The sequence below is a fragment of the Metarhizium album genome (genome assembly GCF_000804445.1).
Source record: "Metarhizium album ARSEF 1941 chromosome Unknown scaffold_30, whole genome shotgun sequence".
Lineage (NCBI taxonomy): Eukaryota > Fungi > Ascomycota > Sordariomycetes > Hypocreales > Clavicipitaceae > Metarhizium > Metarhizium album.
Window position 1 is genome coordinate 100,451 of NW_024467604.1, and position 25,992 is coordinate 126,442.

At 57.4% G+C, this 25,992-nt stretch overlaps 11 protein-coding genes across 11 annotated transcripts in view; 5 read left to right on the plus strand and 6 right to left on the minus strand.

The window, feature by feature from the left end:
• Nucleotides 1-897, plus strand: part of MAM_07353 (biotin protein ligase) — a gene marked incomplete at both ends in the record, with an annotated part of 1,750 nt that extends 853 nt beyond the window's left edge. Inside the window, 2 exons of the mRNA XM_040826151.1 lie at nt 68-666; nt 788-897. Of these exons, the coding sequence (XP_040675823.1) occupies nt 68-666; nt 788-897 (709 nt within the window). The remainder of the gene's footprint in view (nt 1-67; nt 667-787) is intronic.
• Nucleotides 898-1,026: 129 nt separating this feature from the next.
• Nucleotides 1,027-6,861, minus strand: MAM_07354 (ABC transporter; the record flags this gene model as incomplete). Its single annotated transcript, XM_040826152.1, has 6 exons — nt 1,027-1,229; nt 1,307-2,297; nt 2,373-2,692; nt 2,797-3,406; nt 3,472-3,873; nt 3,937-6,861. 6 exons carry the CDS (start codon nt 6,859-6,861, stop codon nt 1,027-1,029), a joined length of 5,451 nt encoding a protein of 1,816 aa, XP_040675824.1.
• Nucleotides 6,862-7,277: 416 nt separating this feature from the next.
• On the plus strand, nt 7,278-7,556 carry MAM_07355 (uncharacterized protein; the record flags this gene model as incomplete). Its single annotated transcript, XM_040826153.1, has 1 exon — nt 7,278-7,556. One exon carries the CDS (start codon nt 7,278-7,280, stop codon nt 7,554-7,556), a length of 279 nt encoding a protein of 92 aa, XP_040675825.1.
• Nucleotides 7,557-8,165: 609 nt separating this feature from the next.
• On the minus strand, nt 8,166-8,524 carry MAM_07356 (putative protein family Cys-rich; the record flags this gene model as incomplete). Its single annotated transcript, XM_040826154.1, has 2 exons — nt 8,166-8,364; nt 8,451-8,524. 2 exons carry the CDS (start codon nt 8,522-8,524, stop codon nt 8,166-8,168), a joined length of 273 nt encoding a protein of 90 aa, XP_040675826.1.
• A 1,544-nt stretch (nt 8,525-10,068) lies between these two features.
• MAM_07357 (Major facilitator superfamily domain, general substrate transporter) lies at nt 10,069-11,868 on the minus strand (the record flags this gene model as incomplete). Its single annotated transcript, XM_040826155.1, has 1 exon — nt 10,069-11,868. The coding sequence occupies one exon, from the start codon at nt 11,866-11,868 to the stop codon at nt 10,069-10,071; it is 1,800 nt and encodes a 599-aa protein (XP_040675827.1).
• Nucleotides 11,869-12,480: 612 nt separating this feature from the next.
• MAM_07358 (F-box domain, Skp2-like protein) lies at nt 12,481-14,389 on the minus strand (the record flags this gene model as incomplete). The annotated part of the gene is made up of 3 exons (XM_040826156.1): nt 12,481-13,220; nt 13,335-13,612; nt 13,671-14,389. The coding sequence occupies 3 exons, from the start codon at nt 14,387-14,389 to the stop codon at nt 12,481-12,483; spliced, it is 1,737 nt and encodes a 578-aa protein (XP_040675828.1).
• A 2,517-nt stretch (nt 14,390-16,906) lies between these two features.
• On the plus strand, nt 16,907-18,527 carry MAM_07359 (uncharacterized protein; the record flags this gene model as incomplete). The annotated part of the gene is made up of 2 exons (XM_040826157.1): nt 16,907-18,125; nt 18,358-18,527. The coding sequence occupies 2 exons, from the start codon at nt 16,907-16,909 to the stop codon at nt 18,525-18,527; spliced, it is 1,389 nt and encodes a 462-aa protein (XP_040675829.1).
• A 453-nt stretch (nt 18,528-18,980) lies between these two features.
• Nucleotides 18,981-19,464, plus strand: MAM_07360 (uncharacterized protein; the record flags this gene model as incomplete). Its single annotated transcript, XM_040826158.1, has 4 exons — nt 18,981-19,061; nt 19,111-19,190; nt 19,243-19,296; nt 19,356-19,464. The coding sequence occupies 4 exons, from the start codon at nt 18,981-18,983 to the stop codon at nt 19,462-19,464; spliced, it is 324 nt and encodes a 107-aa protein (XP_040675830.1).
• Nucleotides 19,465-21,255: 1,791 nt separating this feature from the next.
• MAM_07361 (Inositol monophosphatase) lies at nt 21,256-22,344 on the plus strand (the record flags this gene model as incomplete). The annotated part of the gene is made up of 1 exon (XM_040826159.1): nt 21,256-22,344. One exon carries the CDS (start codon nt 21,256-21,258, stop codon nt 22,342-22,344), a length of 1,089 nt encoding a protein of 362 aa, XP_040675831.1.
• Nucleotides 22,345-22,608: 264 nt separating this feature from the next.
• On the minus strand, nt 22,609-23,613 carry MAM_07362 (NAD dependent epimerase/dehydratase family protein; the record flags this gene model as incomplete). The annotated part of the gene is made up of 1 exon (XM_040826160.1): nt 22,609-23,613. One exon carries the CDS (start codon nt 23,611-23,613, stop codon nt 22,609-22,611), a length of 1,005 nt encoding a protein of 334 aa, XP_040675832.1.
• Nucleotides 23,614-24,278: 665 nt separating this feature from the next.
• On the minus strand, nt 24,279-25,130 carry MAM_07363 (uncharacterized protein; the record flags this gene model as incomplete). The annotated part of the gene is made up of 1 exon (XM_040826161.1): nt 24,279-25,130. The coding sequence occupies one exon, from the start codon at nt 25,128-25,130 to the stop codon at nt 24,279-24,281; it is 852 nt and encodes a 283-aa protein (XP_040675833.1).
• Between the last annotated feature and the right edge of the window lie 862 nt (nt 25,131-25,992).

Consider the following 25,992-nt stretch of genomic DNA (forward strand, 5'->3'; position numbering starts at 1 on the left):
CGCCGTCCCCCCCCCCCCCTTGTTTATGTCTCCCCTCGTCTCTGTATTCTGTTTCTTGCCCTTTCAGCTCGCTTGCCACGCGCTCGCTCGCTTGCTCTCCTTGGCCCGATGCGTCGCCCGCCCTCGCTCGGTCCAAGTTCCAACAAGAACAAGAACGAGAACGAGAGCTGCATCATGACGCCGCCACACGTCGCAACACCAATGCCACGGCGAGACTGACGAGGCGCGCAGACCTCGACGACGCCTGGGCCGAGACCAAGGCCTTCGCGCCCGCGATCCGCAACTTCGTCGCCCACGGAGGCCGCTACCTCGGCTTCTGCCTGGGCGCCTACCTGGCCGGGCACACGCCGGGCTTCGGGCTGCTCCCCCGCGGCGCCGACACGGACGCGGAGAGCGACCAGCGCGGCGCCCAGGTCACCGGCGCCGCCGACTCCATCATCCAGGTCGACTGGACGTTCGCGACGGGCCCCAGGGCCGGCCAGCGCGCCCCCCGGCGCTGGGTGTACTTCCAGGAGGGCGCCGTCATCAAGGGCCTCCGCGAGGGCGACACGGCGCTCGTGCTGGGCCGCTACTCGCAGGGCGGCCGCGTCGCCGCCTCGCTGACCAAGTACGGCGACGGCTGGGTCGGGCTCGTCGGGCCTCATCCCGAGGCGACGCTGGAGTGGTGTGAGTGGTCCTTTGTTCCGCCTGGCTTTGTTCGGGCCCTGCTTGTATATATATATACATCTACACGTGTGTGTGATGCTGTCTTCTGGCTGACGCTGCTCTTTCTCCCTCTTCCTCCTAGTTGCTCTTGAAAACCTCGACTGCCCGCACGGCGAGCAGTTTGACATTGGGCACGATTTGATCGAGGCCACCATGCTGGGTGGGCCGAGTGCGTCGGTACCCAAGTCTTGATCCATGGCAAAGGAAGGGCTGGGCTGCCTTGATCCACGTCTTTGGTGTTGGAGTTGGGTATCTGCCTTGATTCGCATCCACGCCGAGCTGGCTGGCAGACTGCAGAACGGCCGTGTCGCTGTATATCCATCAGAGCTGCTTGGGGTTCGTTTGGGATTCCAAGACGCCACAGACGCGTTTGGCATTCATTGCCCGTGCAGGTCTCCTTGTATCCTTGGTGTCTTTCTCAGATGCACCCGTGTACTTGCTACTCCCACCGGAGCCGTCCCGACGCCGCACCAGGTCTGCAGTGCAGTAGTGTAGCTTGTATCCCCCATCGTATAGTTGCTCATCTAATCAAATTAATATTAAAAAAAAACAACACTCTGAGCTCAGGCTACATTTCGTCCCTTCTACAGCCGACACCAACCGCCTCGCCTTCTAAACGCCATCTCCGCCCGGCCGCGCGGCCCCTTGCTCTCCGCCCGGCCGCGCGGCCCCTTGCTCTCCGCCCGGCCGCGCGGCCCCTTGCTCTCCGCCCGGCCGCGCGGCCCCTTGCTCTCCGCCCGGCCGCGCGGCCCCTTGCTCTCCGCCCGGCCGCGCGGCCCCTTGCTCTCCGCCCGGCCGCGCGGCCCCTTGCTCTCCGCCCGGCCGCGCGGCCCCTTGCTCTCCGCCCGGCCGCGCGGCCCCTTGCTCTCCGCCCGGCCGCGCGGCCCCTTGCTCTCCGCCCGGCCGCGCGGCCCCTTGCTCTCCGCCCGGCCGCGCGGCCCCTTGCTCTCCGCCCGGCCGCGCGGCCCCTTGCTCTCCGCCCGGCCGCGCGGCCCCTTGCTCTCCGCCCGGCCGCGCGGCCCCTTGCTCTCCGCCCGGCCGCGCGGCCCCTTGCTCTCCGCCCGGCCGCGCGGCCCCTTGCTCTCCGCCCGGCCGCGCGGCCCCTTGCTCTCCGCCCGGCCGCGCGGCCCCTTGCTCTCCGCCCGGCCGCGCGGCCCCTTGCTCTCCGCGCCGCTCTCCTCCTCGACATTGTTCTCCCTGACGACGCTCAAGAAGACGTCTTCGAGGGTCGGCCCGCTGACGGAGTAGTGCGCTATGCCGATGACGTGCTTGCTCTGCTCCAGCGTCTCGATGAGCTCTGCAATCGACGTCCCGCCGCCGGATTGGCCATTGTCCGCCGGCAGCGTGAAGCGGATCTGGCCGCCCAGCACCTCGCGGTCGAAGCGGGCGTGCGGCACGGCGCGCCTCACCCACTCCGTCACCAGACTCATCTCGCCTGGGGACGACTTGGGCGCCGACGCAAGCACCATGCTCACGTAGTATTCGTTGCTGTAGCGCTGGCGCAGCGCCTGCGTGGTCCCGATGGCCAGGATGCGCCGGGCCATGATGAGGGTGCGCGTGCAAAGCGCGTCGGCCTCCTCCATGCTGTGAGTCTGCGATTCTGTTAGCACCCGGCGCGGAGAAGGAGCGAGCGGAGGGATGGGAGGACACGGGCCGGGAGCACGCACCGTAAGAAGCACGGAGCGGTCCTTGGCAATCTCTCGAATGACCTTCCAGAACTGCCGCTTTGCCACTGCGTCCATGGCCGACGTTGGCTCGTCCAGCACCAGGATGGACGGCGTGCCCATGAGGGCCACCGCCAGCATGAGCTTTCTTTTATTGCCCCCCGAGAGCTTGGACGCCTGGGTCCGCGCGTGGCGCGCGAGGTCGAGCTTGGCCATGAGGTAGTCGACGTTTTGCTTCACCTTTTGGATCCCCTTGATACGGGCGTAAAAGTACAAGTGATCCCGTGTGTTCATCAGGTCCGGCGCGTCATATTGAGGGCAGACTAGCCGAGCAGAAGTCGGGTCAGCAACGAACGAATCCTTCTTGTCACGGGGAGAGAGTCAAGCGCAGCGGACCGGTGGCGGCGTGCTATACGAAGCAACATACCTCCCAAGTGTCGCCTCGACGACGGAGATCTGCCGTCCTCCTGGCAGAGCAGCACCTTTCCCCGGCTGGGCGGCAATTCTCCCTGTATCATGTTGACCAAGGTGGACTTGCCGGCTCCGTTGGGACCCAACAGGGCCATGACGTCGCTCCGAGGCAGGCCAAAGGTGACATCCTCCACGGCCGTGTTGGTGCCGAAGCTTTTGCTGGTGTGCAGCACTCGCAGGAGGTCCGTGTTCGTCTTCTCCGCGCGCGACACCTCCCTGGATACGGGGTCGCTTCCGAGCCGCGCCTCGTATGAGGACATGTTGGCCAGCTCTACGTCTGAGAATCTATGTGGGCTCGGGGCGCGGCTCGACACCAACGAACGGAGGGCTGGGAGGCCGCCCTCCAACCACGTAATGATGATGAGGAGCGCCAATATCTGCAGACAGAGGTACAGCAGGGGACCGCCAAAGCCGTCCATGGTCCCGACCTCTACGGGCTTGCCGTTTTTGCATCCCGCTTCCATCAGGTTGAGGCCGATGAGAAGCGTCCTGAAGATGTTTCCAATGGGGAGGAAGAGATCAGCCCCGAATGCGAGGGCCGCCAGATTCGACGCACTGCCGTTGACCTATTGCCATGCCATGTTAGTGGGCCGCGACGAAGCACCAATCTCGGCTGGGAGGAGCCTCTCACCAGGGTCGAAATCGCCAGTACGATCCACGACAGAAAGCCAATCCCAAGCGTTGCCAGGTATGATTTGAGGGGGCCGTCGGTGAAGTGCGCGACGACATAGCCCATCAGCGTGGCCGCGAGGCCGTACAAGGCCAGGATTGGCAAAAGAATGAGTATGGGGCCGTTGAACTTGAGCCTCATGGAGCTCAAGCCCACGACCCCAGCCGAGATTATGAGAATCCACAGGAGGTCAAAGGCGGCGTAGGCGGCCCACAGAGGCGCCCGCCGGACGCCGTTTGCATACTGCACGGCCCGGACCTTGCGGGACTTCTCAATGGCCGGGTATAGAACAAAACTCGCAGGGTAGAAGATCTGGACGAGGGAAAAGAACAGCAGGTAGGCGATTCCGCCTTGGTCGGCAGCCTGGGTCGCGTCGTCGTGTTAGCCAGCCGTGCGAAAGAACGGGAACCACATTCACATACGTACCCTGCGACTCTTGGGCATGGCCTCCTGGGACGAGTTGATTTCGAGCCCGGCCTGCATCTGGCTCCAGACATCGAGCAGCTGGGAGCCCGACTGACCGCCCCACGATGACATGCGGTAGGCAATCATGGGCGCTTCCGTGGGGGTGCCGGCAAAGACGCCGCCGTAGCCGGCGGCCGTCTTGTTCTGCTCTATCTGCCTCAGGATGTCGTCTCGCGATCCCTGCACGCGGACAAACTCGCCGTATCCCTTGACGCTCACGTTGGAGACGCCCCGGTAGCCGCCCTTGACCAAGCTGAAGAGCGTGGCGTTGGCCTGGCTGGGCGCAATGGAAAGCCGGTCGCAGGCGCCGGACTGAGGGCACGAGTCGGCCCACTCGAGCCCGGGAACTTGCAGGCTGGAGCTGTCCTGAAGAGCATCGCAGCCTGGCGGGCTGTAGTCCTTGATCATGCCGCCGGCGAGGAAGGTAATGGCCAGAGGCACCACCAAGGCGAACAGGTAGGGGCTCCAGAACCTGGTCATGACGTTCCAGCGCTTGCCGTACAGGACCCAAAATTGCGTCCACGACGACGTGGTCCTGCCCGGGCTCATGACAAAGGACGGGTCGACATGCGCGGAGCCCTTGGCCGGGGCAAGGGCCAGGTCGTCCTGGAGGAGGTTGAGAAAGACGTCCTCGAACTGCGGCCCCGAGATGGTCACGTCGCGCACGCCCGCGTCCAGGTACGTGGACATGATGCGGGAGGCCGCCGCCGAGTCCGGGACGGCGTAGACGACCTTGTCCTGGTGCGTCGTGGAAGGGTAGCGATGATCGAGAGGCGGCGCGGACGGCGGAACGAGGACTCTATACCCGCCCCCGTGCTGCGTCTTGAGCTGGGCCGGCGCGCCCTGGCACCTGATCTTGCCGCCGGCCAGGAGGACAATGTGGTCGGCGAGGATGTCGACCTCGTCCAGGAAGTGCGTGGTGAAGATGATGCTGCGCCTGGCACGCTGCTGAAGGAGAATCTCCCAGATGGCCCTCCGCGACAGGGGATCCAGGCCCGACGTGCACTCGTCGATCAGGCAGACGGACGAGTCGCCGACAAACATGCAGGCCAGCTGCAGCTTGCGCTTCTGGCCGCCGCTGAGCTCTTTGGCCTTGAAGCCGCGCTTGGGCGAGAGGTCACACTGCGAGACGAGCAGCTCGAGCTCCTCGCTCGTCCGCCGGCCCGACTTGATGCCGTTCCAGATGCGGACGTGCTCCTCGACGCTCAGGTCATCCCACAGCGTGTTGCGCTGCGGGCAAATGCCCACCTGCGAGGGCGCCGCCTCGAGCGAGACGGATCCTGCCGTCGGGTTGAGGAAGCCGGACAGCAGGTGAAGGGTTGTCGTCTTTCCCGACCCGTTGGGCCCAACCATGCACATGATCTGGCCCCTTTGGGCCTCGAAACTGATGCCGTCCACGGCCGCGACCGTCCTCTTCCTGCCGCAAAAGCAGCAGCAGCAGCAGATGCGCGAGAGCAGGCTGGGCTTGAACCGCTTCCTCAACTCGCGAGCCTGCACGACGGCGCCCGTCGACGCTGCCGCCGTGAAGCGCCTCTTTCGGTAGTGGATGCCGTGCAGGGTCTTCTCGACCCCGATCGCCGCCGCCGCGTACAAGAAGATGTCGAGGGCGAGGAACAGCAGGAGGTTGCTCTGGCTGACGGCATACGACGTGGAGAAGAGCCCGGCGCTCTCGACGGGCATCGTGGCCAGGTCCGCGGGGAGGCCGGCCAACTGCCACAGGGACATTTGCTGCGTGAAGTAGACGTTGTTGGAGCTGGGGAAGAGGAAGGAGAGCACGGCGACGGTGGAATGGCCCGGGTGCGGCCGGGACTCGGAAGCGTACATTTGCGCCGCAATCGACAGCACCAGGAACGCAAACATGATGTAGACGGCCGAGACGCGCGACTTGGAGAAAAAGGCCGAGGCAAAGGCCGTCGAGCTGTTGACGGCAAAGCCGAGGAGGATTTGCCAGCCGATGAGGACGCTGGCGCTCGAGCTCGGAAACGCCAGGCGCTGGTACAGGGCGCCCATGCCAATGTAGCACGGCAGGGCAACCAGGTCGAGCGTGAGCAGCCAGCTGAGGACGCGGGAGACGATGGCGGTTCCGCCGCCCATGGAGTCGATGAGCTGGGACATGCCCGAGTCTCGCTCCGACGTGATGAAGCTCGCGAGGCGGTATATGATGGTGAAGTGGGCCGTGATGAGCGCAAAGGCGTAGATTCGGCCGACGATCGCCGCCTTGGAGTTGAAGTTCTTTTGGTCTTCGCTCGCCTGCTCCTGCGGCGTGAACATGACCGTGTCGGGCACCGTCGTCGAGTTGCTAATGGCGTTGTTGATGGCGAGCTGCAGCGGCATGTACAAGTCTTCCTGGTCGCTTCTGTGGTTCTTGACGTCGAACACCTGGTTGTCCCGCGCGGGATCGGCCTGTATCGTATATGTCCATGTGTGATTGCGATTGCCCTTGCCCTTGGGAGCATCGGCAAGCCGCGCCTCGGACGTGGTCAGGGGAGAGTCCTTGAAGATGACAATGGCGTGGCAGTCGCTGACGCCGCGCGTGTTGGGGAGGCACACGGACTGCAGCGACGCCTCGTCGTCGTGGAAGACCAAGAGATCCCTTCGGACGGGCTGGGTAAATGCGCCGATGACGGCATCAACGTCCTTCCCGACATCGGGCCGCTTGACGATGACGAGCTTGCGGGTGACGGTAGAGGCAAGCGACTTGACGGGCTCCGCGCTGGACACGCCAAAGGTATTGAGCTGCGGGAGGAAGGACGGGATGGCGAGGAGAAGCGCGAGTATGGCCAGTGGGATTACGTAGACGGAGATGAGGAAGCCGAGCGGCCGCCTTGCGATGGAAACGAGGAGGTTCTTGTAGACGAGGCTGCCGAGTTGCCGAATAAGCCGCATCGTGATGAACACAACAACAGATGACGCGAGCCCCTCGTCGAATGCCCTGCCGGTGAAGGGTGGTCTGTCGACTTCAAAGTCGGATCAAGTCCTGTTCATATTTGGTCTGGACTTGGTCTCATTTGTTGCCCAAAAAAAAAAAGATTACTGTGATGCGATGCCATGCTTCTTCACAGCTCATGCCAGCGTGGCCGGGGCACGTTTTTGATATATATTTGCAGCGCGATGTAGGCCCGTTCATGATTGCAGACAGCCCCATGGTCCGTAGCAGAAGCTTGCGACGGCATGGAACTCCTGCCCACCGAGCCCAAGTTAGCGCCAATGATCCATGATACTGTCGTGGATGTACGTACGCGGCCTCCAGTGGGGTGGATGCGAGTAGTATCTCCAACGCTCGCGGAAGCAGCACAGCAGCCATGGTGTCCACTGGTGGTCTCATGGAGACCAAGCACAAGGCTGGACATGTCGAGCCGATTTATTGTTGCAGCTCGTCACTTGAGCCCGGCTACAAGCAGCCTCTTTCGCGCCGTGGCGGGCCTCCCTCGGAATGCGCCGAGATGGCCCAGGAACGACAGCTTGGCAGGGCAGAAGGCTTCGAGGCGTCCAGTCCAGTCCGGGCAGGAATAGGCTCTGCCGCTCTGCAATCTCGTGAGTCGTCGGCATCTGCCCCAGCGTGCCGCGGCACAAGGTGGTAGTAACTGACGGGGACTCCGCCTCGACGCGTACTCGACGACGCAATCGCGCTCCACATGGTCGGCGTCGGGACGTTTTGACGTGCCAGGGACAACCCCGACAATCCTGGCAAGCCCCTGACGTACCTGACGGGCTAGCCTGTCGTCGTGTGTCGTCGTCGTCGTCGTCGCAGTTGATGAGCTGGGATGCCGTTGCATGCCAACGAAACGGCGTACGCGGCCACGGTCGCCACATCTCTGGTGTCGAAACCGGACTGCCCTCATCCTTCAACCTGCGTCAACCCGACTCGACTCGTCGTGTAGGGTCGACAACGGCTGCGTCTGGGAGCATGGGCAAAGGGACCTCGCGGGCAGTCGGGACTCGGCAGCCGTGATTCGAGGTTGGGAGCAGTTCGCACCGTGGGGCCAGTTTGGGCAAGAGCCGCCCGTCAATCCGTGGTCACAAGACAAATCATATCGTGTTAAAAGTGTGTTGATCAGTCAACACCACAGTATACAGCGAATAGAACAAGGCGATGCTCCCGAACATTCCCACTCGACAATCAACCCACTTGTCCAGAGCCCAACAGCGTCCTCTTCCTCTTCCTCCTCCTCCTCCTCCTCCTCCCCCCCTCACCCCTGCGCCTGGGGAACCGCCATCATGGGCGGCTGAGCTTGATACGCGCCCCTCAAGGCCTCGCGGCTCTTGACCTCGTTCTCCTGCTGCGTGAGCGCACAGCACATGCACCAGCAACTGGTGCAGCAGTCGCCACACGTGCCGCCCTCGATGTTGTACCGCTTCCGGATCTGCGCCCTCTTGGCGACATTGTACCTACAGACGCAGGCACCCGGTCAGCAAAGGGCTCTCCCACTCTCACAGAAGAACGCTGGGCACGACTCTCCGCCGTCGCTACGTACAAGCAGCAACAGCCGGTAAAGACCTGGATGGTGCCAAAGATCAGACACTCCCTGGTTTCCGCGTCGGGGTCCATCCGTCCAGACGTCTTGCCGAAGACTACCCCCCCCCTCGGCCCCACGACGCTCGTCAGCAAAATCAACATCAACACCAACCTTAATACCCAACAACAGCCCGGGCCGCTCGACGCGCCTCGGGCACCGGCAAAGGCACAGCAAAGACTTACGGATGCACGGGAGACACCATGCCAGCAGGCAATTGCCGCACCCGGCCCAGCTGCAAAGACCGTGCTCCCACTTGCCGTCGGGCTTTGTACCGTGCGCCATGTCGGCCAAGGAGAAAGTCGCAAGTCGCACTAATTCAACCGACGCGTCGAGAGTACTGTTGCGTATTGTCTGTCGTATCTCTGCGTTTCAAAGACCAAAGAAACTTGGAAAGAAGACGGGAGGAAAACGAACAAAATAAACAAACAGGGTTGTGCGAGGCAATCTGCTCTGCAAGGCAACCAGGGGGAGGCGTCGAGATGACGGTTGCACAGAAATAAAGGCTTCAAATTGATCATTTTTATATATTCGCTCCGTCAGACGCCGTATCACCCACCTCCTCCTCCGCATCCTTCTCCCCACTTCATTTCGCGCCGCCCTCGTGTTCGTCTTGCTCATCTATCTCGCTTTGCCTACTTTATCTCGCACGCAATTTACGACTTGGGCCCTTTCCCGCGTAGGGCTGAGCAGCACGCAGGTATGGAGTACACACACACACACACGCATATGCTGCTACCCGACCCGGCCTTGGCGCACGACGACGCATTTTGCCTCTCGCGGCGTGGGCTCCCGCGCTAGACAGGGGAGAGGCTCGTATCAGATGGAGCAGCCAGGCCGGGCTGCAGTTGACAACGTCGACAGGCGGAAAAGACACGTGCTTCCATGCTTCTAGCGGGCTTGTGCCTGCGGGCTCGAATATCTTGTCTCGATTCGTGCCCTCTCAAATGAGCTTCTGGGTGAGGCGGCGGCGACCACGGGTGTCCGCAGGCTGATGGTAACGTGGGTCTTGGTCGTGGTAATTTCCTACCCTTGCTTGGCAGTACTGCTGGGACTTCGATTCATTGATTCATGCAGGAACCAGACAGACTCCTGCTAGCACGAGTACAAAGTCGCCATGATCTACCTAGGTGCCCCGGAGAGTGGCCCAGCCAAGCCAGGCCAGGGCTCAATTGTTGCCCTTTTGGGATATTGGCAAAAATGTACGCCTCCGAGGTGGGAATCCGTGGCGTCATGGGAAAACTGCGCACTCGGTAGTAGCAGTAAATACAGAGCAATCGCCCATATTAGCCGATCATCGAGCTGACGAGGGGCTTGGCGAAAGGGCCGACGTCGGTTACGTGGAGTAACGACTACCCGTCAATCGCAACTTGTTGCTAGCACATACTTTGACACAGCCACGATTTATCCGCCGAGGTGAATGAAGAAGGAGGGGAAAAGGGAGGGGGTAAAAAAAAAAAAAAAGAGTGCTAGTCCCAAATGCCCAGCCAAACTCCACGTCGTAAGCGATGCAGAACCGATATGCCAGGGCATCTCATAATGCCTCATAATAAAAAGTGTCCATGTCCCAGAGGAGTGCTCAAATAACAATCCCTCTTTCCTTCCATCCGCCCCTGCCCTTCCATGCAAACAACACCAGCAAGCACGCTACCCAGACGCATATCCCCTTGGCCCAGAATGTCGCGGAATAGCAACGTTTGCCGTGACAAAACAAATGGTCGCTGCCGGTGCCGTCAGACGGGGGCGTCGACCGCTTGGCGCCGGCCTGGTAGATTCCCGAGTAAACGAGCCCCCAAAAGGTCGACCCCAAAGCCGGCAACATGGCGATGATGCCAAAGTTGGTGGCAAAGTTCTCGACGCCCCAAATGATGGTGACGATGAGGGGAGTCAGGCTGAAGATGGCACCGTACCCTGCTCCCACCAGGCCGGAAACAACCCAGAAGCGGTCGGCGTGGTTTTGTACTGCTCCCGATGCGAGAAATATGAAGCCTATAGACATGAGGCCGGCGAAGAAGAGGACGAATGCCACGCGAGAGATGGTGAATCTTGTGGCCGCCGAGGACCGCTGGCTGCTGCGGGGGTGGGAAGGGGAGATCTGGATGTGCTGAGTGTCCGGGGCGGGAGCAAGCAAGTCGGTAAGGGTGCCAATTAATAGTCGGGCAACAGTGCTCGTGACGCCAAAGATGGACACGTGCGTGGCCGCCGACGTTGTCTCGCCAAAGCCCTCGGTCGCGGGAGGCGTCAGTGTGCCGATGACGGTTCCGAGGTTGTTGATGAAGGCTTCCCCGGGGCCGATCATGAGCAAAAAGGACAGGGCGAATGGCCACATGGTACGATCAGTGAGGAACCGATGCGTCTCGGCGTTGAGAACCCGATTCTTCTTCCACTGCGCGTCGCCGTCCTTTGACGAGTCTAGCAGGGAGCGTGTCTCCATGTCGGCCCGGTCTGTAACAGCACCGGCACCGGAACCGGCACCAGCCGACCCGTAGCCTTGCTGTGACCGGTCAAGCAGCGAGCTGCCATTCAGCAAGCCGCTCGCCTCGAGTTCCTCAATGGCTTCTTCGATAAGATCCTCTTCATCGACAACACGCAGCAAGAAGCAGCCGAGGAAACCCACGACGGAGAGCAAAATGGCCAAGAAGAGAAAGAAGCGAAAGACGTCAACGTCGCCCCTGGATCCGTCGGGCGCCGTTTCATACAAGAAGCGGCTCGCGAACTGGCTCAACCACATGCCGCTCAACCCAAATCCCGCTATAGGCATGGCCAGAGCCAGGCCTCTGTATTTGCCCTTGCCAAAGTTTTTGGCGCATGTCGACACCGAAGCCATGTACATGGAACAGGTCGCCGTGCCGACGCACACAAAGGCAAAGATCATGGCCGGATACGACCATTCATTGCCCGCGCCGTGAGGCTTCCCAATGGCGTTGTACTCAATATCGAGCTTTCGGTAAATCGCGGCGGCCGTACCGTAGCCGGTTCCGAACAAGACGGCGGACAGGAGCGAAAGGGGCGCAACGCCGACGCGGTCGCATACGTACCCCATGACGGAGATGGGGAGGTACAGGGCGACGGAGCCTGCGATGGCGACGCCGTTGACCTGGAACTGGGTGTATCGCAGGCGAGACTGGAATCGTGGGGCGTACAGCGAGAACACGACGATGGAGCCGGCACAGAGAGCAGCAAAGGTGGCGAATATCAGGGAGACGACGCGAACGACTTGCTTCTGCCGGATTAGACGGCTGCGCCGGGCCGACTCCTGGTCGAAGCTATCGTCGTCGTCACACGCGCTCACGGTGGAGGGGGCTTCGCCATCCATGACTCCGGCGACGGGGGTTGGGGCGACGCGCCCGAGGTCATCGGGAGCCAAGGACGTGGGCATCGTCGCCGATGACGCTGATGACGGCCGTTGAAGGGCTCGCAGTAGAGCAAAGGGGGGACTGGTGTTGCAAAATTACGTCTTCATGCCGATGAGGAGAGGAGACTAAGAGAGTTCAGAAAGCGCCGTTGGACGTGCGCAAATCACAAATGACTTGCATCATGGCGATTGGTGGCTCGAGTTTGATAAGCAAAGGGGCGGAACTTTTAGGAGACGGACGGAACACGCGCCGTGGCTCGTCGGCAGGGAAGCTACCCTAGCCCGCCTGGTTCTAGTGCTCCCGAGTCCCGACCGGCACACCGGCTTACGTACGCAATCGTTCTCAAGGTCTGGTTCGTGGCCGACGGGAAAAAAGAAACACCAAGGCGGATGCATGCGCAGACAAATCAACCGGCCATGTAAAAAGTCCTTGGCAGCCAATGATCGATCAATAGTCCAGCAGGACTCGGAGACACCTGGTCTCGGTCTCTGCGAGACATTGTGAGCCACACGGGTGCATCGCTTGACTCACGACACCAATGACCATCCATTGAGTCCATTAGTTTGGCACCGCAGCCACGTCACCGACCCGGCCTTGTGCACACTGCAGACACAAAGCATCCAGACACCCACGCATCAGCCCGCAAAGGGATGCAGATCGACTCCCCTCACGGGGTCAGCCAGTTTCCAGGGCTCATCCTTCGTCTCGCCCAGGCTCCGTGGACCGTCCACCGCCGGCAAGTTCGTCTCCTCGGTAAACGACCACACCAAGATACCCTGCGTCGTGACGTGTATCTCAAAGTCCTCGTCGCCAAATATCCGGCACGGCTCCGACGCTGGCACGCCCTTGGCCAGCTCCTTCAAGTACAAGAAGACGTCATCCGCCGCCGCTTCGTCGCGGTCCGGTGGCCCATCTGCAGAGTCCGGTTTCACCCATCGCGGAATGGACGCGTGCTGTTGTGACCACGTCGTCAGCGGCTCCTCGTACTCGCACACGCCCCAGGCTGACGGCTCAAAGTGTAATGGCGACCGGTCGGTCATGCTGCTCCCCTCGCTTTCTGCAAATGTGCGCTGTATAAAAGTTTCCTTGTAAATGCTGAATGCTGCAGTCGCGAGCTCTACCACTCGTGTCGGGTGGTTTTTGTTGCTTGCTGTAAGAACCGTGCCCAGATTGTGCAGTCCATGGGAGCCCATTTTTGAACATGCAAGCGTGATGCGAAAGGGCTTACACGTAGAGTCGTCATACGTGATACTTAGCGAGTCTTTCCGAATAAGTTCCTGCCACCGCTTGGTGGGTTTGCCGCCTTGGTAGCGAACCACAGACATCAAGAAGCGGCGTTGCTGAGACTGTCCAGTTGCGCGAAAACCGTCGGTGCCTAGTTGGCGGTGTTGGCCGCCGTGATGCTTAACACACACACACACACCGAGAGAGAGAGAGAGAGAAAGAGAGAAAGAGAGCGAGAGGGGCCGGACAGTGGGATACTACGTACTCAGTTTTGATCGAAACATGGCCGCCACATACAACGTGTCCAGTCTCTCTGGGTGTAACATCACACCAGGGAGTGACTGACGGCCTTCATAGTCTTCAGGCGGCCTGCTCACCTCCCCAGATACGTCGACCTCGGTGGCGCCGCCGGTCCAGGACCAAGCTATGACCAAACCTTGTCTCGTGATGAATGCGGCTCGCTCGCCCTCGACAAAACATGTTGCCAAAGGGCCAGGCAAGGTAGTACGACGCCATTCTTCCAGGTCGACATGCCATATTTGCCTAGCTGCAGTTAGCAGACCACGGCCGTGGGGCGCCAATCTCGCAGTCTTGCACTCACACGGTATTGTAGTTCAGTCCGGCCGAGGGTCGCCTCGCAACAAACACGAGCAGCTCGCGCGACATGGCCTGAAGCGCCAGCCTCTGGCCCTGGACGTGCGCCTCTACCAGGCTGCAGTCGTGGCGTCGGCATGTGCGCAGATCATCCACGATGACGCTTACCTCGCTTGCCTGCCACGCCAGGCGGGCTCTGTCGTAGAAAACAGGCGGCCCCGTGGAGCGATACGACGTGCGACGACAGTCCGAGCCTTGGTCGTCTTCCTCCCGGGGCCTTCTGAAGACCGGACAGCATCGCTCTCGCCAGACGATGAAGGACGCGCGGCAAGGCCTGGCGTGCCGTCTGCGAAGGGCCCTTGTGACGGACGCGTCGACGAGCCGCCGAGGTGACTGCGGGACTTTGAGCTGCTCGTGTTTCTCTACGAGGCCCGGGAAGAAGAAATGGCTGAGAGCGGTGATGACGGCACTTTGGGTCCACGATGCGTGCCAGTCGCGGCTCACGAGACGGCAATTCACAATGTCGTCTAGCGTGAGCTGCACGGCGATGAGGGAGACGATCTCTGCGGGAAGATCGGGCAGGCCAGCCAAGCCGGTGATGGGGAGGGTGCCGCCGCGAAATCTGCCGCGAAGATACAGGAGATCCCAGGGCGAGAGCGTGGCCACGAAGGCGTCGACGTTGGAGCGACCGACGGCTCGTGAGGATCCTCCAGCGGCCGAGTCCATCCTGAATGACGTCTGATGGGCTTTGTTTCTCCGAGCATTCCGCCGGGCTTCGACTGAGACACGAGTATAGTACGTGCACGTCTGCGCCGGCGTGCGTGTTGACCCTTGTGTGTGTATGTGTGTGTGTGTGTGCGTGTGTGGGGGGGAAGACTCAATGAGAGAGACCTCGTGAGACGAGGCGAGTTGAGAGCCGCCAATGCGACCATTGACATCAAGTGCCCCGCGACAAAAGGGAGCAGGTGCATGACTCATCTGTCAATCAATTGACAGCGGCACCTGGGCATTGGCATTACCAAAGCTGCGAATCCAATACGAGTTCTAGAGTCTACATGTCGGCACAGGCACGCCCTTGGCTTACCCCGACTCCGAACCCTAACCCGAGACCACTTGTTGGTAGTTGTTCTGCACATGTTCGCTCTTGTGATGTTTGGCCCTGACCGGGAGCGGAACATGTTGATAGATTCACACGAAGCCCTATGCCAAAGGTGGTAAGAGCCCTTATGTCGTTAATGCTGCTAGGTATGACGCGGCAGTGACGACTACGCGTGGAATAGGATCGTTAATTCTAGTAATGACCCGTAGAGTCTCGGCGTCCTTGTCCTTGGTTCATTCCGAGGAACTCAGGGCCTCGGTTCATATACATGAGCCGTGTTCACTGATATCCCGACGATGCCCCTTTGCTTGGCTCGCGCGCTCGGCCTTCTATCGTGACCTCGTCCTCACCTTGTGTGACTATTGTTGGCCGACCGCGGCCTTGGAGGCCCATAAGGTTTCCTCACAATGTGTGTCATCTCCAAGCGCATCACTGTCTACACTGCGTTGGACTTTTATTTATACGACTTTGGTCGCCATTCTTGGGTTGTTACGCTAGGAGTACTTGACATGGCCTCAATCAAATACATTGAACCATGACACACAAACAAGAAGCCTATTTCGAACCTCGTTGGCATCGCCGCACCCGGGCCCGCCCCCAGTCAGGCATTGCGCCGAGATCAATCTCATGGGAGCAAGGGGACACAAATGGCAAGTCAAAAAGGGAATTGCTACACGGGCATGACACTTTGGCTACACGGGCATGACTCTTACACGGGCATGACTTTTACCACTTCTGATTGGTCGCATTGTCTCTGTTAACGACGCTGGATTCTGCCACCTCAGCCGCAAGTACCTGGGCCATTTTAACCTTGCTTCTGTGTAAATTACTTCATTTCGGCTAAGCTACTACGCAGCAACCCAGTGGTCGCGCAGTCGGGGCGACCCCCTCGAGCTTGCTTTCTTCATTTTCGTAGCTTTTAATAAACCATAATACGGCACCCTATGCTGTAGAGATAGCGACCAATTCTTTCACTACAATCTTGTTCTCTTCTCAAGACGTCAATGTCTTTGCCTCGCACACCTCCTCGCAGGTCGCGGAGCCCTAGTCCCAGTGATCAATCACAAAGAGGAAAGCGACACAAATCCAGTCGGCGACGCAGATCTAGTCCTTCCACAGTTGAAGACCGACCACAATCCGCGAGTAGCTCTGCTACGAGTATCGGTCAGTTCTACGGCCTCGGGGACGAAAATGCACTCGATAACCTGTTCGCCTCTTTCCCGCAAACACTTTCAAGTCTCCCACACCCCCATGGTTCACAGGGCCGCCATGAGCCTGCATGGGGCCTTCGATCTGACTATGAGATATATCTTCAAAATGACTTCTTCCGTGGAAAAAGATGGAGCCAGCGAGTCAGAGCGCTTATACCAGGCCCAGAATTTGATCCATTCGCCTCTGAACCTCCCGAATCACCCCCATCCGCCCAGCATCTCCCAACAAGGACAAGAGCCGAGTTCGAGTCCGCAATGCGCATAGTACGAGAGGTTACCGGCGAAGGTCGAAGGCTAACTGTAGACCTTGCTCGATCATACGAACGTGTACAAGCTTGGCGAGAGAGATGGGGATGGTCACCATTAAGTTTCGAAGCATATGACTCTCCTCCACCGTACTCTCCACCTCGTAGGTCACCCACACAACCTCCTCGAATATCACCGACGCCCGAAAATATTAGTTCCTCGCCTATGCGACAGTCTCTATCTCCCGCCCCGGAGCCAATTCCGAACCCAATAATCCCTGGCGACCCAGCGCCCTCGGCCGAAGTTCTTTTTAAAACAACCAACGCATTTGCAAAGGAGAACGGATTTGGTATTATTCGGCGGAATAAATATTCCTATAAGGGACGGTTGATTAGGTACTCCATTCAATGCGACCGGTTTGGACAATCTCGGGCCTCGGGGGGTTCTGGTCTTCGAACCCGAAGGTCTCGGAAGTGTGATTGCAAATGGATGATAATTGCTGAAGCCCTAGAGGAAGGCAAGTGGCTTCTTCGACAACATAGAGACCCGAAACATCACCAGCATAACCATGAACGGAGTATTACGCCATCTGCGCATGTTTCCCACCGCCGCCTTACTACACCAGTTAAAGCAACCATCGAGTCAGCAAGCCGTCGCGCGGGTATTCGAGCCAGTGATGTAGCTGCTATGGTTGAGGAGCAATTCCCCGATACAACACTCCTGCGGAAGGATATCTATAATGCCCGTTCGTTCATTAACCGAGAGAAGCTAAATGGCTATACACCTACTGCGGCATTGATCAAACTCTTTGATGAGAAGAAGATCCCATACATCGCGAAATGGGCCGATGATGATCCAGATAGACTGCTTGGTCTTGTCTGGACCTTTCCGTACTGTCTACAGATGTGGAAGCGCTTCCCCGAGGTTATTAGCTTTGATAACACATATAACACTAATCGCTTCAAGCTTCCTTTATTCCAGGCTACTGGCCAAACCTGTCTTGGAACTGTGTTCAATGCTGCATTTGGCTTAATAGATAACGAGAGGAGGGAGGGGTTCCAATTCCTTGCAGAGAGTGTTCGCAAGCTCATTACAAAACACTCACTCAGGGAACCAGATGTCATCATCACAGACTTCGACAAGGCTATGAAAGCTGCCGTTAATGATCAGTTTCCAAATGCACAGCAACAGCTTTGTATTCATCATATCCTTTCAAACGTTTTGCTTAAATCGAAGACTAGGTGGACGGGCCAACGTGAGGACAGTACTACTAGCCCTAGCGCTAGTGACAGTGAAGACATTCCCTCACAGGCGGATGGCGGGTTGAGCACTACAGATAAGCATCTGATCGAAGATCGGTCGAGTAGTGATAAGATTCCTCATACTTACCAAGGCGTTGTTTTAATGTGGAAAAAGGTTCTCTATGCCGAGACTGAGGAAGCGTTTGAGCAGGCATGGAGAGATCTTTGTAAAGAGTTCGACGACCAACGAGCGATCTTACAATACCTCTACTCGACTTATATGCCTGTTAGTGCTCAATGGGCACGTTGCTTTATCCGTCGTTATCGTAACTTCGGAATCCGAGTTACGTCCGGCACAGAAGCAAGCAACAATAATATCAAAAGCTATCTATTAAATGGCATGAGCCACCTCTACCGACTCGTCGAGGCAATGCAGGATATGATACATGACCAAGAACGTGCCTTTAAGGATGCCTGTGGACAGGATGATGTCCTGACTGCTCCACAATACCTAGGTTCGATGGGAAACTATCTTGGTGAACTACGAACAACCATGTCATCGAAAGGACTTGGGTTAATCAACAAGCAATACTGTATTGCTCGCAAATTTCTGCCGACGGGGAAGAATCCCTTCCCCGACTCTATTGGACTTTGCGACGACGACTGTACGGTCTCTATTGAGCTGGGAATCCCATGCTATCATAAAGTCTACGCAAAGCTAGATTCTGACACACGTTTCACTAAATGGGAGGTCCACCCACGCTGGCGACTACGGGAATCGGCATCTCAAGATCCATACCGACGAATTCTTGACCCGAAAGTTGCCACTGCACTACGTGGAAGGCCAAAGAATACAGCGCAGGTTATCCCAGAAAGCCTAGCTATTACATCAAGTAGCCGATCTGATAATCAACCAAGTGGGCGACGAGGTCGACCGCCAGGAAGTCTCAATAAGCCAACTCTTGCTAGGAGAGTGCATAAAGCTACTCGAGAAACCATCACACAAACTGGTGGCCAAATTGGCATCTCAGCCCAGCAAGGGCCAGGTAGACCTTCTAAAGTCCTAAATGCTGGGAATACGACAGGCGTGCGGTACAGTGGACGGAGGACGCAAGATAACACACGAGGAGGTGCTGCCGTAAACGCGCGCCCACACTCTAAGGAGTGTACAATATTGCCGTTATCAATGGTATCGCTATTTCGGCAGGGTTAGTCTCGAATGCTGCGACAATATGCATGTCTGCCGCATATGGTCATTGCAGCCAGCCACAAAGGATGACTGTGCAACTTGCAGACTGATCGACGTCAGAAGTCTGAGTGGGCGAAGGATGGTGCCACGGATAGAAGACGGAGTGAAAACTTTAGGTAATAGACACACCAGAGAATATAAATAGATGGCCTTCTGCTGGGTTTTTGCTCGGGGGGATATCTGGCAGCCCAAGTCTTTTCTTCTCCTACCAACTCTACCAAGTCTCAGTTCCACGTTTTAATTCAAGCTATCCCCGTTAGTCTTCCTCAAGATGGCAAGCGAGGACGACACCAAACATATGATTGACGATGCCACGTTTGAGGGTGGTAACCCTGTAGATGGAGCCGCTTGGGTATGTCAAATATGTGAATTGGTAGTATATGTGGCTAACAATGATGCAGATTAAATGGAATGTGAAGCACGGCAAAGATCGCACAGAGACGCGCGCTATTGGAGTGGACCACTCGCTTTCTGGATCCCCGTAAGTCATGTATCTCTTCCTAGGTGAAGACCTATTATTTATCAATTCATAGCTATATTCAGGGCGTTACAATCAGGTCTGCTCCTGTCACGCTGGAGGTCTGGGTGTAAGTAGTAGATGGTACTTTCTTCCTGCAAAGTGTGCAATACTAACACTGCATATTAGTTCCAGCTGGCCGGACGGCAAGCCATACCGATCAATTCCAGGACCGACTAATGGAGAGCACAAGATTGATCTTGGAAGAATTGGGTCATTTCGATTTGTGCCTCGTTAAACCCACTCAAACTCCATACTGTTAGTTGAGTCTACAACTACATAGTGCTGGGGGTTTTGGTGCTGCGCAACAAAATAAAAAAGAAAAAGAAGGAAAGAAATAAAAGAAAAGAAAAGAAAAGAAAAGAAAAGATAAAGTGGCCTCATTATACTTTCCGTTCTAAGTCCTAGCCTACGAGCTCTCCTAGACTAGATTTATAATATATCTTTAAGCTCTTTCCACACTTGCAATGTCACGGCAGTTTAGGTCGATTTCCTTTGACATGGTCATGAGTAAAAGTAGTAAAAGTATAAGCCCGTTCGCGACTAGCCTTCTAAAGGGCACTGTCAGACCCATGTTGGTGACCCAGGGGCTATTCGTCACGAGACCCATGGCAGAAAGCTGCTGCATAAATAGCAGCCTCTTTCCACAAGGACCTGTAATACCAAAGCGCGTCATATAGCAAGGGCATACTATGGTGTCACGTTTCCAGGGCCCCCGAGTAGGCCTGGACTTGATAGTTTGACGGGAGATTTCGGCCCGAGGCATGTTCAGATGTTTATTACTTGACATGTACTCCCGGAAAATCCCACGTAGTGCGTTGTAAAGCGCGCGTGGCATCTTGCATGGTAACTACTTGTTGGCTGCTGTCAAGGTCAAGTCAAGGCAACATCTACTGTTAGGCCCCTATCCGACATACGGAACGGCTATAAAAAGTATTCACCATAGGACTACTAACGTTTTTATACGGGACGTCCACATGTCTGTTGGTTTGCTAAACCTGTTCCAAAAATCGTGGTCGAGATGTGACGCAAGAGCAGGTACCGGGCTTATACACCAGCCAACCCTAACCCTTTCCAAGATCTGCGAAAGCCACATGTGGCATTGTCACGTGAATTGCTCGGGGCGCAGCAATTTTTTGCTCGGTGCGCAGGATCCCCACCGCGCTCCACTTTTTATGCGGCAAGCCCCGCTGCCATGCCCTACAGTACATTCTTAGTACAAAGGTATGGCAGCTTTACTCAACTCTAAAAAGCTTCATTAAGAATCGACGAATTTTTCAACAACGCTGCAGCCGTACGAATTTTTCAACAGGCAGCAGCGTTTTTCCTCCTTCAACAACAATATCGCAATGCCTAACAAAGGCCCTCACCACCCCTCAAATCCGCCCTCAAATTTGCCGCCCTCAAATTTGCCGCCCTCGCCGCCGGGCTATAATGACCTCTACAATGCTGTGCAAGGAATCAACGCCGCCAGAAGCAGCCGCCGCCGTCATCACAACGATCGAATCGCAATACAAATAACAGGGAAAGAAGACCAATTGGAAGATAGGGCTCCCTGCAGATTAAGGAATTCATTCCCTTAACGCTGTTGTCGCTATTGCAGCCGATTAATATGACTGGATGGGTAATAGAGCAGCCGGAATAACTCGAAAATCCGGCCTGATAGTGCACACATTGAGCGAAAACACCGGAAATCGCGTTTTTGAGCGATTTGGAGCCCGCCGGCGCGGCGCTGTTGAGAAATTCGTATAAATTACAGAGTACACAAGCACCTTTTCAATTAATTAAGGGCATTTTGCCGCCATACCTTTGTACCAAGAATGTACTATGGGGCGTGGCACTGTGGCCGCTAGACCAAAATCGGGGCGTGGTGGGGAATTCTGCGCACCGAGCAAAAAATTGCTGCGCCCCGAGCAATTCACATTGTCACGTGCATGTACCAACCAAGCACGCACCATCTACCAGGGAAGGGAACGACAAACGACATCCATGTTCCCCAGAGCCGCAACGCCATAACTTACTGACCACCATGGACAGTCCCCTGGTAAAGGAAGTCGCTTTGTCGTTCGGCGCGCTCCAAACAGCGGCACGACTAAGCCAATCCATCATAGCGGCGGCAGACAAGGGCGTCGTTGAAAAGGACGATCTCAGCCCCGTCACCGTTGCCGACTTTGCTGTCCAGGCGCTTCTGATAGCGACGTTCAAGCACGCATTCCCCCATGACCAATTCGTCGCGGAGGAGGACGCCTCCGGCCTGAGACACAACGAGGATCTCCTGGGTCGAGTATGGGATCTACTGCAGAGCATCAGGGGCCACGGTGAGGCCGCCGCCCTGTGCACGTTGCCCCAGTCCAAGGAGCACGTCTGCCAGCTCATCGATCAGGCCGGCTCAAGCGCGCCTGGTGGCAAAGGGTCCGGCAGGATATGGGTTTTTGATCCGATCGACGGCACAAAGACGTACGTACGGGGACAACTATACGCCATAAACATTGCGCTGTTGGTCGATGGGGAGCAGGTCCTCGGGTCCGTCGGCTGCCCCAACATGTCCATGGATGCCGTTGCGCCCCTGAGGAACGAAGACGTCGACCCCCTGGGCGAGGGCTGTATTGTATTTGCCGTCCGCGGGCACGGCGCATACGTCCGGCCCATCAAAGCTTCCCGCCACAACCACGCGGCTGCCAGACGTCTCTCTCGCGCCTCCGACGCAGGAGACTTGCGCTTCGTCACGTGCGTCGGCGTCGTGGACTCCGCGCTGGACGGGGCGCACGAAGTCGTCGCCGACAGGTTGGGAGCTGCGTTCCCGGGGTGTGATCTCGTCCCCTGGGTCCTTCGCTGGGCAGCGCTGGCCCTTGGGCTCGGGAACACGACGGTGTGGGTGTACAAGCGACGAGATCGGTATGCCAAGGTGTGGGATCACGCAGGCGCCATGCTATTGTTCCAAGAGACGGGGGGGAAGATCACAGACGTCCTTGGCAGACCGATCGATCTGTCTGTAGGTAGGAAGATGAGCGCCAACTTTGGTTTTGTAGCCGCACCGGAGCATCTTCACGGCACTGTATTAGAGACGGTGCATAGAGTGTTGGAGGAACAAGGTCACCAGGAAATGTTGACGGCTTGAAACTGTGCCTTCATGGCATAGTGACAAATCTACCAGCGCCACCCAAGATGGCCAAGGGAGTACACTGCAAGGACTAGATTCGGGGAGCCATCTGATAGACGATATTCAATTCATACGAGCTTATACGATGTTGGTAAGCATGCCCCCGACCTTACAAGACTTCAGCCCCATCTGGTGCACTGGTACCATCGGCACTCGGTCGATGCAGAGCAACTCTTTGGCCACTTGACCGCAAGTCACCATCAAACAATTCGATTCTCCGATTCATCGCTCCGTGTAGACCCCCGTACTCACAGCGTGGTAGCCCCTTTTGCCGACCCTATCTGTCAACTCGCTCCTCCACGCCTCCCCCTTGGCCAACCTCTCGACCGTCTGAACAAATGTGTACTTTGGCCGCCACCCGAGTTCGCGCACAGCCTTGCTTGAATCATACACCCTATCGATCCTCGCGAGGTGTTTCCAGCCCTTTGTCCCAAAGACCTCGTCGACCGCGGGCACAAGTTGGCAAAAAGCCTCCTCGGGACGGGAGTCCAGGGAAGCCAAAGTCTTGGAATCACGGGGGAAAGGCGACGGCGCGCTAATGATGTACTTGGCCCATTTGATGCCGCGCGCCTTCTCCATGGCACACACCGCCGCAGAAACAATGTCCTCAATGTCGCACCGCCGATACGCCAGCTCCAGGACCTTGAGGTTGTCGTCCCCCATCGCGTTGCGCCGGTCCTCGTCGTCATCCTCCTCGGGAAAGAAGCGGCTGGTCCGCAGCACCACCACCGGCATCCCCGTCTGCCTCTGCACAACAGCACACATGTCCTCGGCGGCGACTTTCGTCACGCCATAGATGTTCTTCGGCACCGGCACCACCGTCTCGTCGATCCAAGCGGCGGGTTCTCCGGGACTCGGACTCGACGCGAGTCCAGAGGTGCTTGTTGTGCTGAAGAAGACGAAGCTCTCGATCTGGCTGCCCAGCTTGGCTGCTTCCTCGAGCAGGACCAGCGTGCCGGTGATGTTTGTCTGCACAAACTGTTCCTTTGTGTGGCTTTCCACGTGGGGTTTGTGTAGAGCCGCCGTGTGCAGGACGTGCTTGATGGGGTTGGATTGCAAAATGTTGGACACGGCGGCGCGGTCACCGACGGATGCCACGTGCCGAGTCGTTGGGGAGGCAACAACGTCGATGCCGACGGGATTGAATCTCAGCGAGGGGAGCGTGAGCATCAATGCCGTGCCAAGGTGGCCTGAGGAGCCGGTGACGAGAACATCGTGAGATGGCATCCTGTGGTGGCGAGGGGTCAGGACTGAGGAGTCGGGAGAGTCGGGAGTCGGGACCAGGTACTGAACTTGGGGCCTTGGAGCCCGTGTTTGGCAACAAGACGATTCAATGGTGCTGATTATTGTGGTCTCTCTTTTCTGCTCTTCTCTGAAATAAACAGTCGACGTCTAGTTCCCCGTCACGAGTTACATGGCAGTTTGATGCGTGGAATATTTGTTGCGCGGCATGGGGTCTCGCACTGGTTCGGGCCGGACAGTCAGTCAGTGGGGCAACTGGGCATCTCCAGCTCCAAGCGGCGAGTGAGTCAACCTATCCGAATTGGAACGTTGCAATTGTTGCCCGGGGATGGAGACAACTGCGTCAACGAAAAGAGAATCGATGGAACCGTCGTGGGATGTGAGGGTTGTTGGCCCATCTCGTGATGCTCAGATCCGCGTCTGCCAAGCTGGGCCAGCTGTCGCCAGCCGTTCACACCTGGTCGATTTTGACCTTGAGAGTGGACTCTGCATTTAACCAGACATTCCGCGTTCAAGTATACACGTCCTCTTCGAATCATCATGATGGAACCTCCTCTTCCCCTCATACCATGGACAAAAAGAAATAGCAGTTCCAACTCCCTTCGCCAGTTGCATCATAAGCGCCGCAGCATCAGTCTGACCACTAGTCCTCAACCCGTCCGACTTTCCCAGAGACCCACGACGCTCTGTTTTCGAAACGTCGCTTCTTCCGCATTCACCGTCATGCGGACGTCTTCCAAAGACGTCTGGTGTGGTGTCGAAGATGACGAAGCTGTCGGTGCCGTCTTTGCCGGTCTTCGCTCGTTGAACATGGACCACCGGCCGATGGTCTTGGCCGTCTCGCTCTGTTCGACTTGAGCCCGAATTGTTCGACAATCAACAGGCCAGGTTGCACGAGCTGGTTGGAGATGCCTGGCTAGTCGCCGCGCCATGTCTTCGTCTGACCACCACAGACAGTCTTGGGCGCCGAATTTGCCGTGCTCGCCGTCGTCGGACCAACGGCCCCATCCATCAAATTCTTTGGGAGCGCTTGCTTCTGATTCTCCAGGGGAGGAGTATTGCTGCTGCTTCTCAACTCCGCCTGCCTTGCATTGCCTTCCAACGCGTATCAGCGTCCTCACTTCGCCACTGCGTCTCTGTTCGCTATCGCTTAGGGTCCATTCCTTGCCGATGGCCTCGTCCGGCACAAACGTTGCCTCAACCAGCGTCGGCGGCGGATCGTGCGATGCTACGGACTCGATGAGAGCCTCGACGTGCGGAACTAATAGGGACATAATCTCGATGTCTTGCTTATTGCGGACGCATGACAGAGCGGCTTGTTCGTCTAGCATTTGGCTCCGGAGAGCAGACAGCTGTGTGGAGAAGAGGGACGAGCCCTGTGGCACATGTTCTCGGCTCTGAGCAGTATCACAGAAATAAGAAGGTCCTGGGAAAACGGGCACCGTGGAATATGGTGGTGGTTGATCCCCGTCTTCCAACAAGTGGAAAGGTTGTCGTGACATGTCTGTTGAAAAATGATGAGCAAACGTTGATGTGTCCCAGGAAAAAGACACGGCTGATGAGACCAATATCTTGAAGACGGCGGTTTTCCTTCAGAAGCTGTCCACGATCTGACGGTCAAGTGTTCGTGGGTGTTCGGTACAGCCCTACAGTATGATTTTCGCACAACCTTAGGCAGCAGGGTTGGGACTACGAGCAAAGAACAATCAAGCCATACTATATGCCACGGGCTAACATGGCGGGGACGACCGTCTTTGTGCTTATTCGAAAGCATAAAGCCAAGATACGCCGGACTTTGAACGGACAGAACAATGGTCAAACCTTGAATCCAGCCTCGTGCACGTCTCCAGATGAAGCACAATGAACAAAGACGGCGTCATGACGATTCTGGGACTGTGGTGGCTGTGTATAGGAGGCCCAGTGCGCATTTTGGGACCGGTGCAGCACAAAGATCACGCGAACTGATGTGCTTTTCGCCTCTTGGCTGACTGGGAATAATGGCAAAGCCCTTGAATAGGGGAATAGATGGGCTGAAAGTGGCGGCCCCCAAGAGTGCGAGTTACGTTCAAACAAACGAGGCGGACTTGTCCCGAAGCGATAAATGACGAAAAGTAGAGAACTGTCTCTCCAGGCGGAAGAAAGAACCATATCACCAATCTAGCTTGGGGGCAGTGCTGGAAAAGCTTAGCTTTGAAGCGTAGTTCGTGCGGCTCTTGCATGGCTCGACATGGCTCGACATGGCTCGACATGGCTCGCTTCACTTATGCCTCGACCTGGCCACGGCAGCAAGCGAGTTTTGCCCGACGAACATGCACCTCCGAACTGAACAGGATTGACTCGTCATGACACCATGCGACGACGGAC